Source organism: Leuresthes tenuis, unplaced genomic scaffold, assembly GCF_036924035.1.
Source record: "Leuresthes tenuis unplaced genomic scaffold, fLeuTen1.0.hap1 SCAF_19, whole genome shotgun sequence".
NCBI lineage: Eukaryota > Metazoa > Chordata > Actinopteri > Atheriniformes > Atherinopsidae > Leuresthes > Leuresthes tenuis.
Window position 1 is genome coordinate 9,179,462 of NW_027325373.1, and position 21,034 is coordinate 9,200,495.

Consider the following 21,034-nt stretch of genomic DNA (forward strand, 5'->3'; position numbering starts at 1 on the left):
TGCTTTTTCAAACACTAACAGCTTAGTATACTCTTAATGACAAGAGCTCATAGGTTTCAGAAGCTATGATAATAATTCTATGCACCGCTGGAATACTTATGAGTTACGTATGGCCTTGACTTAATTAACTGGCTAACGGCTCCTCAGTATCCTTCATCCTTTTCTCTTTCATCCTGCCTGTGCAGAGGCTATAAAGAGACACATTGCTTTACAGTCTGGTTGATTAAGAGGAAAAAGGACAGGCCAGCTTCAGTTTCAAAGTCTGATCGAGTTCAGCTAAGTTTAAAACACATAGTTCATTAGGCTAAGCCATTATGTATAATAGGAATTCATTTGTAGCTTGTTTACAAGGATTTTCTATTAACATTACAAACATGGCTTGCCAGTGTAAAACACACCAGTTGTATACAACGAGGGGGCAGTGAACTGATTGCAGAGTCATTTTTTCAATGCTCAACATATGCATGAAAAATTGCTTGTACTTACTGTCCTCCTTATTTGGTTTGTTGTCACACAGGGATGATAAGCATTGCAGTCTTCATCTGAAGTAACAAGTCACCCTTAGTCTCTACACAGAGAAGCAACAAACACTATTTACAAACAGATTTTGAGAAAAATAGTAAAACCTTCATTCTCTGTCCTTTTGGCCAGTGCTGTATCAGCCCTGATGGACTGTATATTGGCAGTAAAGCAAAAATGTACAAGTCATTGGGCTGTGACTCATTAGTATCTTCCTGGCTCATAAGCTGGCTGGACAGTCATAAATGTTTTCGCACATGCAGGGGAGTCCTAAAATGTTCTAGAGATATTATGTAGTCGTGGCATGTGAGAACACAAAAGCCTGTAACATTTACTCTGGACTGCATAGATTTTACGTCCTAGCAGCTTGTAAAATCTGTGGAACATCAGCAGGGGAGACAATATCTGAATGTCCCAGCAAATGTTCGGTGGAGTTTACTGTCTCTGAGGGAATTTGTGTATGCGTGCTGATGAGAGTCTAACCTTTCTACTGACCTGCATGCTGCTTTATGCTCACTACTTGCTATATTGGTGCATGTGGTACTCATGTCAACCCAACAAAGAGCCTCATCTGTTATTAACAACGTAAATTTCTGCATCACATCCAACCTTCTGCATGCTGTGGACATGCTCTAGCTTTTCCCTGTGCCCCCTCCATCACATTTCCTGCTGAGAGAGTGCATCGCCCGCAAAAATCTGTGATGTGCTTGTCTGAACAGCAACTACAGAAAAAGTCTGGACCAAATTGTTCTCAATTTCTCTTAATAATTTCTGGTGTTTATGTGTGAAAACAACTGTACTGTGAGCAACTGGCTTGGATGAAACTTTAGTTGCGGGATTGATGGGCTGATTAGGACATTTTATTGATTGAGTTGCCATGAGAACACTCTCCTTAAAATATTTCATTTGGCAAGGTTTTTCATATTATTTTTTTATCAACAACATTTTATCTTGTTCAAGGACCAACATCCATAGGCAGCCAGAATGAGACGTTTCATATTCTTTTCTGTTTTTTTGGCCTTGCGATACTTTAGGTTTTACATGTGATGAATTTTACCTCAGACATGTTCTGTGTTTCAAGTGTAACAGAAATGTCCCTGAGGTATTTATAGAGGCACATCTGATATGTACAATTGCTTGCACAGTGCCTGTCTGAATAAGGAAACGCACATGAAATATGCCACGTTTTTGGTTTTTTTTGCTCTAAATATTTTTCATCCCTGTGTGCACATCCACACACCCAAACATGTGCTTTGTCTGACATGAACACCCAAACAAACAAGTGAACAAAGAAAACCCTCCAGCATATTTTCACCTTCAAAGTCTAAAGGAAACGTGCCACCACATCAACTTTGCTTACTGTTGCCAGAGAGGACTCCTGCTGTGAGCAAGGGGGAGCAAGATTTACTCTGAAAGACTGACGAGACAGCCTTACAACACCAACACAAAGATGCAAGCTTGTAAACCAAAGTTTTTCAGGCTGCTATCTACAAACAACACCTCAGGCTCACTGCTGACTTACAAAGCAACAAGACATTGGTATAAATGCAATTAAATTTGAACCCACAATGTGCGTTTACAGCATGTGTTTCTTCATAGTAATTGTGCTTATTGCAGCAGGGTGGTGAAACTTATTCTAGGATTTGGATTAAAGAGAAATATTGCAGGGAAGTTCCATGTTTTTTCTTTTCTTTTTTTTTTCTTCCAATGTGTAAGCTTGGGTATGAAAATAGGTTAAATATTCAAATAGTTTTGCAACAGTTGTGTAATTGAGGTTTGTCATTCTGTGTTTGCCCCAGCGATCTGCTGAGGGAGGGACTTAACCTCTCTGGGTCTTTCTGTGGAACAAAGGAAACAAGTGTGAGTGGGGGAGATGGTGGAGGTGGAAAAAATTAGAATAGAATGATTCACATACATGAAAGAAGAAATTTGCAAATCTAATATAAAGAGCCCTTAAATATTCTACTTAGAAGCTACGAATAATTGTATCTTGCTTCAAGCACTGTGTATCATTTGATTTTTTTTTTTATTTTTATAGGAAAATTCCTGCTGTGGTAGTTGTGAACCTGTGGTAGTTGATAAATCAGAATTCCTGGTTATTGACTTTCAACTGAAATACATTCAGCACAGTTCTCCTAATGCTACAATATTGTCTAAATTAATAATAAAATCTGTTAATATGAAAAAACAGCCATAAAAACAAATGTTCTTTCTTTACCCAGGATAACAGCATGAGCCTAGGATGGCAATTAGTTTTTTTTGCTATCTTTGGATCTTCTTGTATAATCTTCTTCTTTATTATTGGATGTATTCCCTCAAAGTTTCATATGAAGAATAATTCCTTATCATATGCACCTGAGCAATAGAGCAAGTGGAGAAAATGCATTCCCATTTTTCAATTTGGAGAAGCAAAGTTATTATTACTATCTAAAAAGCACATCAAACAAATCCCCTGTAAATTCAGAAAGCTTTTTTACACAAGATTTTTTTAAATTATATTTTCATGACTATTATTTGCATTCTCTCTGAGTTAGCTTTATTGGCCAAATATATTTATTTCCTTTTATTAAAACCTGAAGCTGAACTGTATACTGTATTCTATCTCTTTCTGAAGATCTAAGACGCCCTGAAACAGCATGTACATTTTAACCCAATTGGATTGATTGTTCTCATGATACAGTATGGTAATAATAGCCAGAGGCTGTGTAAGGGGTTGCAATCTTCCCCTGCTCCGATCACTTCTCCTCCACATCTCTATGACAGGTTCTCCCACATTTTCCACCCTTAATATGAAATGCAAAATGGTTACATTGTAGCTTCCCCTTTATAAATCCTGTCAAAGGAAAATAGTACAAATTTGTTATTCACATATGCATTTGTTATAATGAGCAATAATGACATCCTTCAATGAATATAATGGTTACGTTTTAGAAGTACAATTTGAAAAATGGTGCATATAAAGTTAGGGTTAAGCATGCATACATTATACAAGACCCGATTATAATGTTTAGTTCATTCTGCAGTGACATTGTGCTACACCCTATAAACTTTGATCCCAAGTGAATGCACGTTGTTTGGGTTACTGAATACATGTCTGAGAGGCAGCTTTAAACCATTCCGGAAAGTCGTTAGGAGCTGGAGTCATTGACAGAACAATGACGAGTGAAGATTGAACAGGAAAGGAGTTCGATAATCAGTCCTCTTCAGTTGTCGTGGAGAGGTCAAAGGGCCTTTTGCTGTTCTTTCTGATTGCACCGAGCTTAGCTCCCACGCTGAATAAACACATACAATCAATGATCAGACCAAGCAGGAGCTTTCAGGACTGCATTTACGACTTGAGTAAAATCAAAGGTCCCTTCAGTGCAATCTGATTCCAGTGAAAGAACTTTCTACACATCAGCAAGATGCGTGGATGTTAATGACCTGCCTGCTGTGGGGTATCTGTGTGTGTGTGTGTGTACAAGTACAATATGCATTTATTTATGTGTATTTGATTAATTGGGAAATTACCATTTCTATTTCTTTGTTCTTTGGATAACTACATAGATTTGAATAGCTTTGTGTTGCAATTTGTTAAATTAAAACTGGTTCAAAGAGTGCACTCAACTGCAGCAGACAAAGCCTGAAGATTTAGACCATTTATGTGTGTGCAAGAGAGAGACAATTATAATGTGTCAGAAAAAGAGGTAAGATACAGATTTATGTGTGTGAGTACTTGTGCATGTGTTTTCCTACATGTCCTTGAATATGAATGGTCTTTTGAGGGAACAGTGTTTTAGATGATGGATAGGGGAGTCGAAGCAATTACCCTCCCAGGTGGTCTAATTTGGATGAAAACTAATGTTTTCTTCAATTGGCTTATGTCAGCTATAGGTAGCCTACAATTTTGAATGAGAAATATTAAAATGCAGCCTTAATCCTTTTAAGCAGTCAACCAGATGTCTTATTTCCATGTGTTTACCTGCAGGGCCACTTATGCTCTGGTGAAATGCTCTCGCTTGGCTCTTTCCTTTTATCAAAAAAGATTCCTAGCACTCTAAGTCAGTATGTGACTGTTACATATATCCATTGTATTGATCATAAGTAATTTAATTTATATGAGTGGCACATGAATCTCACTTGTTTCATGGACTTCTAATCATAAATACTCCATACAGAAAACAATCCCCTGTGTTTAATATGGTCAAAATATAAACACAAGCCTTCTTTATATTATAAAACCAATCAACTGAAAATGAGGGCACTCATGAAATATAATCCATTTACACTCAGAGTAAAGATTTATACCACATCTTGCTGCACTAAGATACACTCTTTTCCTTTTCATCTATCCAACCCTGTCCTTGAGCAGTTTGAGACATGAAAAAGATATTTACCCTAGATTGTATTGTTTCCCTGAACTCAAAATTATCAGAGAACTGGTCGATCTGCCTATTTCAGGTGAAGCCTCGTTTTGCCTTCATGGATTTTGAATAGGGTCTTGATTGTATGGCTAATGCAAATTACGTCTCATAAGCGTGATTCATCTTCAGAAACGGAGATTATGTATAATCTTAAAGTCTCCTGTTCTGCAAAAGCTTTGTACTTCTTCAATGTAACTTATCAGCTACCAAAGCCAACCATGTTGGGGGTTGCCTACAGACAAACTGGACATGGGCCATGAAGCCTGGTGGTGTTTGATAAGGCAGGTCTATTGGCCTTGGAACCCTGGGCTCTCTGGTCCACTTCATCTTCTAATAAATCATCTGCTGAATCTTGGCTCCCATTTAATGCTTTTGAGCTATCTTTAAGGTACTGCATGACATTGTCCAGGGATTTCCAACACTCTGCCTCACACTAACAAGTTAAACATACTGTGTATAGCTAAAGTTAGTGGAACTCACCCTAAACGATCGATAGTTTTCATCATACATCACGTAGGTAAGAAAAGACTATTGATGCATTAATCATAATTTCTAGATTGGGAATTAATCATTTCAAAATTATGATCACTGCAATGGTCATAGTTTCCTAAAGATGATCAAATGATATTTACTAAGTGCTGTGTGTGTGTTTGTGTTGATGTGAAGTTGAGACAAATCAAAAGATTAAAACAGACAGCTTGTTTGGTGTCTTTGAAATCAAATGGAGAGAAATATAAAGGAAAGCAAAATGTATGACCTGCATGTCTCTCTTACTCACACAGGATTTAGAGGATTCTGTTTACTTGACAGAATTAATGAGGTTAGGGAATAGAAGTAAGGGTTCAGGTCAGCAAGGGGTCATGGTGGGGTCAGAATTCTTATTAACCTTGGCCAGGTCCACGAACTCAGTAAATTGAGCCACAGGGTGGTTTGTTTGTTTAGGGTTGTGTTGGTCATATTTATTTGCACTTATGATTCTATGTGAAACAACAGACAACAGTGGAGATCTATGGCTGAAGAATTCAGCAGTCACTTTCACTGATTTAAAAGTAGACTGGTTCAAGGTAACATAATATTGTGAAGCCTCCTGCTGAAAGCAGCACCTCTTTCCATTAAGGAAATTACTGTTGGTATTGATTTTCTCATGAAGAAACTAGTAAAACAATATGAGATTTTAAAAAGTTAACAATGATCCATTAACATCATGATATCACACATTACAGTGTTTACTAGTTGAGTGTGCTAACCTGACGGCAAAGCAGACCTCATTTGTACTATACTTATTAAAGAACAAAATAGAATACAAATAAAATGTCTTAGACAAACAGGAGACAGTTCAAAATCAAAAGAAAAATACATTGTTGACATGACATACAAAACCAGTTTCCACACATAAGAATGTTGGATCATTCACAAAAAAAAGAAGCTCATAGTTTTTTTGAATAAATTCTTTCAGATCCATTCCATACAATTGTGTCCCATATTTCATGGCAATTATCAAACTAAACATTTACATTTAAATGCATTCTATAAAATTCAATTATTGTAGTTAAATAAAGCATATGGATTCTGTTTAACTTAAATTTTTGTTTTAATGTAAAACCTATCTAAGCATATTTTTTTTATACATATGGAAATCAGCAGGCCACTTAAAGGGTGTCTATTGGGAAAACAGTGCTTCAGGGCTTTATACCGCAAAGTACTTCTAGTACTAAAGCTATATGAAGTCAGGTGGGTAACCATATTAAATATGCCAAGGGTATAAATGGGTTGATCATTTATTTTATATTTTATATTTGAATCTACTCAAATTGTTTACTCCTGGATCATATTTCATTTTTACCAGTTTTATAAAACCCAATATATGTCATGGTCATTTTTAATCAATCAACTTGTATTCTGTTTACCTAATTTAGGTAGGTATGGTAAGTCTTTTCTTACAGTGTGCTTTAAATGACTTTCTTTTTTAATTTTGAAGAATATTAAGATATTTGGAGCCAAGTATGGTTGGCTGAAATATACCATGTCCTCGAACACGTTGCACTGACTTTGTTTACATGAAAAGAAATATCAATAGTTGGATATTCATTTTTTGATCATATGGCGTTGTTCACTGCCACCCAAAGGATCCATTTGTTGCTTGCAAGACTTCAAGTTATGTCAACTTCATTTTATGTCTACCTACTTGACTGTATATAAATGAGCCCAAATGACACATCAGGTGTTCAGAGAAAACACAGAGATACCATAAAAAAATTGAACTCTATGATTATTGATAGATCAAGACAGAATGCATATGTTAAGCACTAAAATCTTTCCTGTTATAGCAACTGTTCATATAGAATTGTTGTTCATTTAAGAGGGAAAAAAAGAGATTAAGCAAGGAGCAGCAATAAGAAACCCTATGTAATGATTAAAAATTCATAATGTTAGACATTGGGTTCGATTGCTCTTTTCCCCCCAAAACAGGATTCACATGTAATGTTTCAGGTTTTAACGGTCTTGCCTCTCATTCATTTTGTGATGTCTTGTATTGCCAAACTTAATTTCACTTTGAATCACTTTGCTAGCATATGTCGCAGTGGAAAGCTGAGAAAGGTTCAGCTTTTAAGAGTCATAACAGGGACCAGTCACCAAAATCGCAGAGTAATTTCAGCTCTGATCCTGACTGATTGTCATTAAAATTCAAAGGTCAGGAATGCCTGCAGTCAAGCGCTCTGCATCACATGCTGTAAATGCAGTTTCCAATTTCACATTAACATGTACAGCAGCTCTTGTTACAATGTCTTAGAAGCTTCTTTGACAGGACACAGCCTAGATATTTAAATATTTATCACATTTTATGTTAAACATGGACTGAAACAACATCTTTGGACAGACCACAACCATCTCTATTTGTCTCAGGAGAAATACATTGACACTGTGGGAGTTGCTCATTCAACCAACAACTGAACAGATCATTTAAATGATGAATAAGGTGGACAGGGTCGTGTCTATTATTTCCACACCCGTTGTTTTGACATCTGGAGTGGATCTCTATGATTTGGACAAATTAATTTCAAGTCAGTCTCGTGCAGTCTAGACATGCAGTTCCCCTCAGAATTACCACTTCTAACTTAACTTTTTACAGAGTTTACATTTATTGGCATTAACAGTCAGCCTTAGCTGTAGTCAATATCAACCTGTTTTATGGGGGGGTGGGTTGTTTTTCTGTCTTTTTTTTTGTAAGGGCACTTTTGTGTGAATGTAGATGTACAATGTAATTTGTTATTCAGAAGGGCACAAAATGCTTTTCAAAGTCAAAAGTCATGTTGACTTTCAAAGATATCAGGATGGAAAAGAGGATGCAGGACTCCAACATGTACCAGTCAAACTCTTTGTACTTTAGCACCATGTGCCGCGTGATTGGTTAACCTTTCCTTAAGTTTAGACTGAGACCAGCTTTGTGGTAGATTTCCATCTGTTGACGGAAAGCCAAAAGTTAGAACTTTTCTTGAGGCATGCCTGATAGACCTATGCCACGAAGTGCAGTCGGCAGGTGTTTTTTAGGTTCAAAAACTTGTTTTGCCTGCCTTTGTGCAAACATTACAACCAAATACATCTAATTAAGTCCCTCTGGGAGGAGAAGAGGAAAGACAAGTGAAATGGGGGCAGCCGCAATTAAATGGTTTTCCTTTGTTTTTACATTGTTATGACGCGTTGAAATTGAGTGACTCTATCATATCATAGAGTGACTCACAACAAGAAATAAAAGGAGGCCAAAAAAGTAAGATGGAATGACAAAAGAAGAAAAGACAACTCGAGAAGCTTGATGACTCTCACTGTGATGACTCACAACACAAAGCCAAAAATCATGCGCATCATGAGATTTAACAGTAGCAAGCGGCTACTGAGAGGCAACTAATGGAAAGGACAACTTAATCTAACTGTCATCTTTGTCCATGTGTGTAAGTAACAAGAAAAAGATGAAGTGTCATTCCTAGTAGAGAGTTTAAACTCCAAGGGGGAGATTAGCCAGTCTCGCTGAGTTGATCCTTATTGTCCAGGATAAGAGGATGAGCACCATAGCCCTCTGGAGAATTTTACTAACACTCCGACAGCTCCCAGAAATCAATAAGGGGGATAGAGGATGGTGTTTATATGCTGACTTATTGTGTTGTATCATATTCTTGTTCATAGCTTATGATCTGTTGCGTGAGAGCAGTTTAGAGGTAAAAAAAAAAAAAAAGGTAATAATAGCAATGGGTGCCACTCAGGCAGACACTGTGTGCCCCCTCAATGTCTTTATTGTCATGGAATTCACAGCTCTGGAGTCAAGCAGACAAAAAAAAAAGTCCCTTCACTAGAAAATATTCTGCTTCTTTATTCTGGTGCCAAGTCAACTGTATTATTCTATGACAAACATGTAAGACCAACGAATACAAGTGTTGTTGTTTGTTGGTGTCGGTGCAAGGAATAAAATTTCTGACAGGTCAAAGTATAAAGATTTAACAGTAAAGAAACTGCCCATATAAGTTTAATTGCCTTATAGCAACCTTTACTACATGCTGGATAGTAATGCAAGGTGTGCAAATTTTTGCTCTACATTTTTAGATATTATTTGACATTATTATTGTACTACAGTAAGATTGGTTGATTTTTGTCTTTGGCTGCAATACCAACTTGAACAGAAATTACACCTACCACAGACATAGTGTGAGAAACACTGTGCTTGTTTTTTTTCTATTCCAGAAATGGTCCATTGAAAAGAATTAGATTTTCTGGTGAACTGTGGAGAGAGTCTGTACTGTTTTTTTTTTTTTTTTTAGAAATAACCAAAGTAGCAAACAAGCTATTAGCTTGGGACTACACTCTTTACACTTGCTCCCCCATATCAATTTAAAACCCCAACTGAATTTACTACTACGAGACAATGCTATCATTCTTCCCTGCTGATAAACACATTACTTTTCTTATATTGACTCTTCAAAGTCCCCCTCTTGAGGGGCTCAGTCTGCTCTGATTGGGCAAAAGTAACATAATGCAGGGCAGCTACTGTTTCATTGTTTTAGATGTGCCAAACTAGCCACTAGGTAGACATTATGAAAATGTGTTACAGAGTGTTATAGATATAAGTGGGGAGAAGAAAAACCTAGATTACAAACAAGGGGTTTCAGGAAGCTCAGTAGAAGTGCCCTGTGTGGAAAAGAAAAATTCCCTTTGGTGTTTGAGTTTGTAACGCTCATTTACATGGAGTCAAACTAGTTGGATGCTCTCTGTTGCTCAGCCCCAGCGCATATTCTTTGTTGTCAGGGGATGTGTAATGTTGCATATCTTCAGCTAAATATATTTGTCATTTTTCAGGGGTTTAAAGGTGCGTAAAGCCACAATTTACTGTGACTGCTTGAACACCCAGCACTAAAACATGGCCACTCTTTCCAACCCCCTGCCAGTTCAAGCTTTCGCAGCTCAGTTCACGGAAGCAAACAGTAAATCAGAGAAATAAAACCTTATTTTCCTACTGATTCACAGCGGTGCGTTGGACATGCGCCGAAGACATCTGTGTCGTTTTTGTAATATGTTTATTTTGAAGAGGATTTTCAAGATTGCAGGAAAGTGATGACTGAAATTGCATGGATCCCTTAAAAAAATCATGAAAAGCAAAGGAAATTTGAAAAGGTGTTTGCAGGGGTTTGTAATGTTCTAAGATATAAATTAATTCCAGTAAACTATAGAAAAAAATATTGTAACATTTCTTTATATTCTTATTATTTACTTGAGTAGCAACAATGTCATTATTGTAGTTAACATACTATTTTATATTTGCTTCATTCAACCCCTGGCTTCTTTATCAGGTCTTTATATGTTTTTTTAACCACTGTAGTTTTGCTATTTTGTTATGAGCATTTCACACACATACATATCACTGTATATGTAATGATTTTGATTGGTGTGCAGAGCAGAGGCATGCCTTTTATTTGCAGTTTGTCAAACAATGTCAGTCATATTTTGTAGTTTATACCCACACCGACTGCAACCCTGAAAAGCACTAAACCCTTAATATGTCCTCTTTAAAATTCCCCTTTTGAATGCAATGAATATTTCTGCTAAATTTATGGAAATCCAGTTTGGAGTCATTGAGATATTTCATTGTGGACCAAAGTGCTAGACTAACAAAGCAACTGACAGATGCTGTCATCCAAGCTGCCACACTCACTAAAAACATTTATCATACTTAAGTTTCCTTGGGCTTTATATTGAAAACTGCCAAAATCACCTTTGTGGTTTAAAAAAATATACATAGATAAGGCAGCATTATGTTGAGTAATATTCTGACAGGACAGGACTGTGAAGGGCATCAATGTTTAATGGGTATGGTTGTCTGTTCTATTTGCGTTTTTGAATGCAGCAGTTTTTTCATTCAATATTGTTGCAGTGTGTTGTTTCAGAAATTGTTTGCAGGACAAAAACTTCCTTATTCTCTCAACTCCTCTGACCATGTAAAGAATTTAACCAAATATGATATGCTTTCATTGGTACTTTTGGTTACAGCAATAATTCAAGCTTTCTTGTCACTGTCAGACTCTTAATACATGAAATCATTGAGTTTTTCCAACATGTTAAGATTTTCAATTTTCCAGACAAAGTCTGTTCTTCCCGGGCTGCATTTTAGCCTCTGATTGGCTTTTGTTACGATATGGTGCAGAGTGGCAATGCTGCAATTTCATTTGTTGATTCATGGAGCCACATCTGTTTCATGGAGGAAGCCTGAATCTCCTAATTTCACACACGGTTTGAGAGAAATATGAAAAAAAAAGAAGAAGAAGGAGTGTGGCGGGGAAAGAATAGAAAATAGAACAGCAGGTAGTTGAGGGAGGTAAGATGGGTTATGAAAGGGCAGAGGGATGGTGAGAATGAGAGGAGGGAGGGAAAAGGGAGAGAAGGAGAGGTAAAAACTGAGGTCGAAGGGATGAGTATGAGACACAGAACAAAACACAGGGGGGTTATTTCAGAAAATATTGAAAAAGAAACATAGCGAAAAGGTAATTTGGAAAAGAACAACAATATTTCTCTTTCAGTTTTTCAACCTCTATCCCCTGCCCCCTCTCAAACTCAGCTGGCCCAATGTGAAAGCAAACTAATCTGAACTGACAGGGACAGGGCTGACGTTGAAGATTTGATAGATCCAGGGGGAAATCTACTTCATACATAAATTGGTTATTCTACTTTTCATCTGCCTCCTGACATGGTTTCATTTTATGGTCCCTTTCATTATCTGTCAGTCAGATGTCAGTGTTTATCACGTAATAAACATTTCCCTCACAGATGAAACAGTAAGCCTATGCAAAGCCAGCAGGTGCCCACACGCCAAATGTTAGGACTGCAGGGCAAGTCTTTTTCTGAGCACAGTAAGCTTATTTATAACAACTGTGGCGTGGCTGAGGGAAATGTCTTTTTGGAATAATTAATTACTCACACAACATCTTTGAGCTATTTTTGCACTGTTTAATTGTGTGGCCTATTTGGCATATCTGTTTGGTGGTTTTTTTTGTTTTGTTTTTATTTTTCCCTAATGACTCCTCCCGGTTCATCACCCTTCCCTACCCAACAGGGCTGCTGATGACCCCGCTGATTGAATCCAGGAACTAACTAACAAACAAACTCTTCAGTGCCTTTTCCAAACTTTTACATTCTGCGTCTGATGTCTGCAGTTCACCTTTAGGGTAGAGACGCTCTGTCAGGTGGCAAGTTCTTCTAGTTTTAATAAGATCTCATTAGCATCATCGAAGAGAAGCAACTGATATTAGACTAGATTTACTGAAACTCATTAGAGAGGAGCTTCAACTCTCCTCAACACACACACTAGCACATATACACACAAAAATGATGGTTTCTGCTACATCAGATCCCGATTTATAAATCATAGTATTCTAATGACCGTCGACTACATTAGGCTAAATGACCTCATTACACTTGCTCCTGCTGAACTTGTAGAGCAAGAGTAAGAGTGACCTTTATAACTACACCATAATAAGAGGAAGATGGAGCTCCTGTTCAAAGCAGGTTTTATTCATTGGAGATGTTATCTGATTTCCCTTGAGGTCTTCATACCAATTAGATTCCAACTTTGTGTCTGTTTGGAGAGGCATCCAGACTCCAATAAAGAGAGTCTCACAGCTGAAGATTAAGTGAAGTGAAAATAATTAAAACCACTGCATTCAAGTCACCATGCAGAACTCTCTGAAAAGCAGGGAGAAATTGTATTTACATGTTCCCAACACAGGATTGCTTGAGAGGGATACTCACATGTTTCATTTGTTTAACTTTTGCCGATCCAACCAACCAGCAGACATCACTTGAAGTCAGAGTACCAAGCTGGTTGTTGCTAAGAGGTAGTTCCAGTGCTGTACATGACTCTCCTTTAAAAAAAATGTCATTTTCATATTTGTTTGTACACTCTGATTTCTCAAAAGGTAAAATTGTTAGTTGTTAACAGCATGTGTTTAGAGAAAAAATAGCAGTCTATCTTTAAGCAAATGTTTACGAGGTTCATGCAACAATAATGACTTACCAACAGATAGTGGCTTTCAGTCCAGTCATTTTTGCAGAATAAAGAATCTATAAAAGTCTTGAGCCGCCCCTCATTTCTTTATAGTTTGTCTCCAAGGAGCCAGAATTTCTTGCAATATTTTAAGCTGCATTGAGCAACAGCTGTCCAGGCTTTATATAGGTCTTTCAAACTTTTTCACTCCTTTCCAGTCCAGTCTTTGTACTTGAGCATTTTCAATGGAATGTGTTTTTTGGTTTGTTAAGCCACTTGATGATTTTTAAATCATTCAAACATAGAAAGGCACCTGACTCAAGGGATGAACCAGTGTTTTGTTCACAGATAAGTAAAACAATAACCAATTTTAAATAGTATGTTTTAGCCCCTTGCTACTATCCCAAAGATACACAATTCATTCCCATTCTTTAGTAGCATCTGCATGAATTGTCAAATAAACACAGTTTGGCAGATATAATATAGTAGTTTTCCACCAATAAGGGGATCATCAAAGAGCTATCAGTTGAAAATTTACGGTGTTAATTTATGGTACATGGTGTTATCTACAGCAGATAAGCAGTATCTAAGAGTGATGTCCTTAAGAAATTGGAAAAAGAGCAAAGATCTGAAACAGAGCCTGATAGATGCTTATGGTCCTTCAGTTGATCCATCTACTAGCAGCTAAAACCTCATCAAAAATGTTCTCCATGGAGGGGTTGCAGTCTTAGGAAGGAAGGAAAACAGAGAGGAAAGGTCAAATGACACAAGAATTAGACTGAAAGTCAATGGCAATGGCTTATGACACAATGAATCCATCCCAGAGCCTGGTCTTCGACATTATTGAAGCTGTGAGTCATCTTGTCTCACATCTGTGTCATTCCCGAACTATTCCCGAACACTATCAAAAAATAAAATCAGAAGAAAGACTGTCTAAGGAGAGGGGGGGGGCTGTGTTGAGGAGTAAAAGTGGTAATGACACTGTCTTTCCAGCTCTTTGGAATTGAACAAACTGTTTTTACATTATACACTTTCTTACTATTTATGTTCGAAATCTGTTCCTTTTTCAACAGATGATATGGCTAATGTAGGAGAGAAACATTAAACCAGGAGATGGCTCTTTATGCAAAGACAGATGGACAGCAGCAGTTGCTCATCTTCCCTTTCATCACACCTTCTTCTTTTGAACAACAACTGGTCTCACATGTCAGGATTCAATTATGGCCAAGACAGCTGTGTCTACTGTTGTACACAAAATTTCTTAATCTGCTAATATTTTCCTGTTGCCAGCAGGACTATCATATTCTCCTTGGAATGTGTTTCCCAGCAGATGTCCTGGTGTCCTGTTGGTCAGAACCCCAGTCGACATGAAGACGCGCAGGACCTTGTGTTTGCTGGGTCATGAATACAAACATCCCATCCACAGCATATCAAATACACAGAATCTCATTTGTTATGGGAAATCTACCACAGACAGCTCACTCCACAAAAAATCCAGGCATGACCTACCCTTTTTCAGCCAGAAATTTTGTTTGCAGCATGCTCTAATGCTGTCTGAAAAAACAAAACCGTTGTTCAATGGTGCTATTGTACCTATCAATCTTGTGCACATCAACTATCACAAACTCTCCCTCTATTGCTAGACTCACTGTCAATTATAGATGTTAAGATAGATTCAGATCTTTGACATATCATCATTATTGGGGCTAATCAAATCACTTCAGTGCATTAATAGAGGCCCCTCAGAGAGACAGCAGAGTTTTCTTCCACTGCCTTTCTGCCATTCAGATATCCACAGAGGTGTTAAGAGTGAAAAGCGGAAAACATGACTGCTTGGTTAACAGCGCTTTTTTTAAAATTTCCTAGCTCCAATGTTATTTTCCTCTTTTCAAATAAAAATTATTTTCATGCATGTTACCCCCCCACCCCATCATGCAGCTCATTTTCACTTGGAGGCCCTCTGTTGCTCAAGGGTGTGTTTGAAATGTATCTTAAAAAAATTGAAGGAGTGAGCATTTTTTCCTCTTGAGTGGATTATTTTACCTCGTCCTGTTTGTGCTTTTCAATCCAACAAATGGAGATAGCAAAATTGGCAAAACTGTCTGGTAATCACACAATAAAAGGCCACACAGTACAGGTATGTTTCCGATGAGACACGTGGAAGCAGTCTGACCCCTCCAGCAGGGGAGCCGCAGGCATTCATCATTCCAAACAGATGCTGGAGAAAGTGCCGAGGGAAAAACAGAGTGCACTGCCCTCTATTGAGATCAACAAAGCATTGCGTGTCAGCAGGAGGAAATGTTGAAGATCAGGGTGGAAAAAACACACAAACCAACAAAGAGAAAGACAGATAGAATAAAGGAAAATAAAAGCAAAGTTGTATTGTACAGTTCAGCACTAAAGCTCTAATTGTTTGCAGCTTCACTGTGAAGCAGAACTGTCTGTTGCAGATAATTGATTTGGCTCTAATTGCACACAATAAGCATAAAGTATATAATCACTGCAGTCAGTATCCCTTAGCCCAGCATATTGCCAGGCAGTAGAGAATACGGCAGCTGTGTAAAACTCCAAAATCTATTAAAAGTGATAGATTACCTCCAGCTAGTGAACGGCAGTAGAGATTTTCAACAAATCTGTTTAAAGGTAGTTAAATAGTCATGGAGTGTGTGAGATGTTTGCTCTCAGCAGTTCATCTCCCTGCTTTATCGTGTTGTACAGTATATTACCTTTTATTGTTTTTTTTAAACTTGCTCTTACTAAAATGGCCCTGACTAGACATGCTCTTGATGGTTAACTTTGACTAACTGAAACTGGACTTCAGAGAGGAAAAATTAACCAGGAAATTGCTAATGTGTTTGCTGAATGAAAGCATGATTTCAAAAGTGTGAACATTATACCAAGTTTGGTAATATTTGTCAATTAACCAATAACTGCTACTTAGATCAACAATCTAAATAGAAAACTACTTAGAATTACTTGTGATGCAACTTAATTTTGTTAATGTCCTCAATTAGCATCCCATTTGTTGTTGGTACATCTATCGATACTTTCAAACTGGTTCATCCAGCCCAATACATATAGACTTCTGAAGATGTAAAGCTTTAAAAATTTGTTATTTTATATATGTCTCTGTAATTTCCACCAGCTATGCATGTTTTATTTATTTTTTTAATTAATTTTTTTATGCAACATGTCAACTTGTCAGCAGATTAAAGACGAATGAGTTAGCATCATCTTTTGAAAAGTAGCTGGGAAAATAGAAAACTACAGTACTTGGACATAGATACTCATTATAGTGGTCTTTTAAGGTGAAGAATCTTTCCAAATGGCCATATTCTTTATGATTGCTTGGTTTAAGATGAATATAAAGATTCTGAAATCTGTGATAAACCAAAGGGAAGTAAAATACTGCAATTTTACGGACAAATGAGCCAAAGAATCTATGCTCTAGTCTAGATAAGCAAAAACCTCAGGAATATCTATGATCATGGCAAGAGCACATCAGGTGTCAGGAAACTTACATTTTGTCTAATACATTAAAAGTTCTTGGATGTCATTAATATCTCATAATTCTAAGGTTGCTGTCTAAGGAATATCAAACTGAAACTGCTGGAGCCCTGAGCTTTTCCTTTCAAATAGACAGTCCCATCAAGAGATTTATCTTATTTTTGGACCACTCACAACCTCGTACCAAATGTGTTGTTTTGTGGCTTGGTGGCTGGAAAAGCCTACTGTAGAGCGCTATTACACTGCGATGTGATACGGGGCTGTAATACATTTGGTGCTCCGGTCAGCACTCGGCTCAGCAGGACAGTTGATGTGGAATTAACTCACAATAGCTGGGGCTTTGTTGATTTTTGCATTTTTGAGTGTTTATCAGAAATAATTCAACTCTATGGCACGGAGAAACAAGCTCCACAACAATAGCATAAATCTACTGTCGATTTAAGAGGATTTATTAACAATGAGAAAATAATTTTCTTTCTACATAATTTTTTCTTTAGTATTACTATAATAACAGTTAACCTGTTTGTCTTTATACGCATGTTGTTTTGGGGAATGACGTGAGAGGGAATATGTTCTGAGTAAAATTCAGTAGTGTGAGTTCTACCACAAAGAACCACCACTTTACTATGCATCAGTTTACCTGTAGCATACCTCAGTGGCCAGGAAGAATTCTATTTACACAGTGTGCACTGTGTGGCAAAATTTGTTCCAACATTCCCCTGTGATCATCCCAAGCCAAAGCTCCTTGTGGTTATTTGCAAACACATTAAGAATAATTCAGAACATTAACAACTGAAACTAAAAAGCTTTTCTTACTGACCTAGAACTGCTATTCACACCAACCACATTGATTTTCAGCATCCAATACTGTTCTCCCTTACCCATACAGAGAACCCTTTACTTTGAAGTGAAGCTATTGTCTGAAGTGGGAACATATGGGAAAGTAGGGGAGACTAAAACGCAGGCTTGCCCAAAATATGTTCAAGAAAATCCTCGGATCCCATTAGCATCTCAGCTCCCACCATCTCCTGCTCATGCTGGAGCCTGTCCATGCTTGTTTTGATTGTGTGACACTACAAACAACAAAAACACAGTTTAGGACAGAAATATGAACAGGATAGAATGATTTCTGGATTGCTTTTTAAAAGAAACTCTCCGTGACTGTGTATTCTTTAAATGATATACGTTTGTTTGTTTTTTATTACTTGTTATTTAGTCTCAAAGCAGCTGTGTTTCAAACATTAATGTTAACATCTGTGAGCCACTTCACGACTAGTATGAATTGTAATTTTCAAGGCAGTGTGTGCTGTTGTTGGGAAAGGTGTTGCACTGTGTTTTGACTTTGACACCTAAGGGAGAGGCGGCGGCTTGATCAAACCAAGCATTCTGCAAATCAAATAAGTTTGGATGATATTATTTTGCATTCATTGTTTTTCTGCTTTGTTTGCATCTCCATCAGCTGAGGGAAAATCATTTGCTTGGCCCTGGCAATCTTTGCAACAGACTCTCTATATTGCAATAGGAAAAATAAATTGCTTTTTTTTTTCTTTTTTTTACCAACATGAGGGTTGTAGGTGGATCTGAGAATGAATATCAATGGTGCTGTGATTAGATTCATATCAGATTCTAGATTAAGTATACGTTGTTCACATTTTTGAGAAAATAGCTCTATTCAGTATCTACATTAAATAATGCAGAAAAACGTTCTCCTCCTAAATTACGTGTGCTACGTGATTTTTTGTGTTAGTAATTAAAACCAACACCAATATTGTTTAACACTAACATTCTTTCTGTTGTTCTTCTGTCTAGGCTTCTTCACCTTCTTTACCCAATCTCTCCCTCCTTGTTGGCTACTTGACTTATGTTTACATTATTCACTCATCACCTTCCCTCTCCATCCCTTTTGACACCAAACGTAAGGTGTAATATGTAATATGTAATATGTAAAGGTGTAATTGGTCATTGCGCAAGCAAATTGTGATGTGAACACAGCATCATAATCATTTATGCTGACACTACGGGCATACTATACTTAATTTAGTTTTCTTCCTTAACAAAATATGTTAGAAACTACCATAATGCATATACAAACATAACTACAGATTTTACTTTATATCTCTGTTTCACTTTTAAGCAGTTATTGATGTTTTTGTAACATTTACAATAGTTGTTCCTCCCCCACAGGTGTGTGACGCTGTGTGTGAGGGCAAGGACATCAAGCATAAAGAAAGCATTTTACTGTCTTATTCACTGGGCCCTTGTCAGTGGTTCCATTCGTTGCTCTACTTTTGAATCCACCCGTGACACAGATCTTCTCCCTTTCTCCTTTGCAGGGCTGAAGGAGCAGGCTATCAGCGAGTCCTGCAGGTAGACCTAGAAGTGAACGGGTTGATGGTGACTCAGGGGGGAAGGGAGGTAACATGGCAGGTGGAGTATCCACTCACCCGCACCCTGACCAGTGAGGTGCAGACCCTTATCCGTATGGCGCCACAGGACCTAGGAGGCATTGTGCCACTAGCCATGGTGAGAAATGGGTATTTGTGCTATAAAACTTGTAAAATTTACAGCTATGTTCATACCAACTTTAGTTCTGTGATGAGAAAAAATGGTGCCAGGCAGATGTTTACAGAAATAACAAGAAAAGTCTTACCTAGATCGGATTCTCAATAGAGTCAAGATCACACTCTATAGAGAACATTGGCAAGGTTTTAAGCTTTGTTGTTGGCCAAGGGTCTTAAAATGTATTACTTAACAAACAAAAGCTAAGCTACAATGCAGAAACAGTGTGAAAGACTAAGTCCGCCCCATGATTCAGTAGTTTCCAAACCAACTTGGGAACAAGCTTGAAGTGATCATTTTTTATATGATGTCATATGAATAGGATATGAATAAGAATTTTGGCCCACTCATTTTACAATGCTGCTTCCGTACATAAAGGTTTGTAGGCATTTGTTTATGCATAGCTTTCTTGAGGTCTCACAGTTGCATGTGAATTGGGTTGATGTCTGAACTTTGTCTGGGCCATTACAACACCTTGAGCATTTTCTTTTTTGGAGATGTTTTGTTGTAGATTTGCTAGTTTGCTTTGCATCATTGTCCTTTTACATGATCAAGTTTTGCTCAGCTTTAGCTGTTAGAGAAATTGTCTAACATTTTCCCCATAGTATACATCTATATACAGAGAAGTTTATGGTCAACTAAATGTGTGAAAGATGCCCTGGTGTTGCTGCAGCAAAGCAAACCCAAATCATCAGCCCTACAGCACCTTGCTTGACAGTTTTTACCACACATGGTGCTGTGCATTATGACCAAACATCTCCTCATTGGTCTTGTCTGTCCAAAGGACATTGTTCCAGAATTCATGGGTTATGTTCAGAGGCAACTTTGCAACTGTGACTGTCAACCCCTTGCAAACAAGTCATCATTTTTGATTATTTTTTCTAATTCTATTTTCATTAACTTTAAAATATTAACATGCTAACGAAGGCCTGTGGAGTCTGAGACATAGGTCATGGTGTTTATTTTTCTTTTTGCAATTTCTCTTGAGCATTTCATGGTCTGACCTTGCAGTGACATCCATTACCGGGATGATTGACAACTGTCGTTAATGTGAATGTTTTGTCAATAATCTTTCTCTCTGTAAAATGATGGACTCAAACTTGTTTGGAATTGACCTTATAACCCTTCACAGATTGATTGGCAGTAACTATCGGCTCTCTAAGATAATTGCTGATGTCCTTCCTCCTTGGCATTGTGTTAACACACACCTGAATGCTCCGGACCAGCAAACTGCCAAAATCTCTCTTGTGGAGGTGCTCCCACTTACTGATAATATGTCAGCTGTTGTTATTCATTTCGAGGTTGTATTTATTTACTCAATATGTAAAATCTTAGAATTGAAAGCGTGTACTTTCTATTTCAATTGACGTTACTTAAAATCAATAATTTTTCTACATTTGTGGCTATGACAGTCAACAATGGCAACTTCTAATTAGATCTGCACAAATGATCAGTTATGGCAGAACTGGCAGAGTACTTGTTCAACAAAAAACATCAAAGAAACACAGCCGACTTCTCTCGACTA

At 37.5% G+C, this 21,034-nt stretch overlaps 1 protein-coding gene across 1 annotated transcript in view; it reads left to right on the forward strand.

Moving 5' to 3' along the window:
- LOC140277416 (transmembrane protein 132D-like) overlaps positions 1 to 21,034 on the forward strand; it is a 142,605-nt gene that overhangs the window by 91,839 nt on the left and 29,732 nt on the right. The window contains exon 5 of the mRNA XM_072372422.1: positions 19,284 to 19,473. Within this exon, the coding sequence (XP_072228523.1) occupies positions 19,284 to 19,473 (190 nt within the window). The remainder of the gene's footprint in view (positions 1 to 19,283; positions 19,474 to 21,034) is intronic.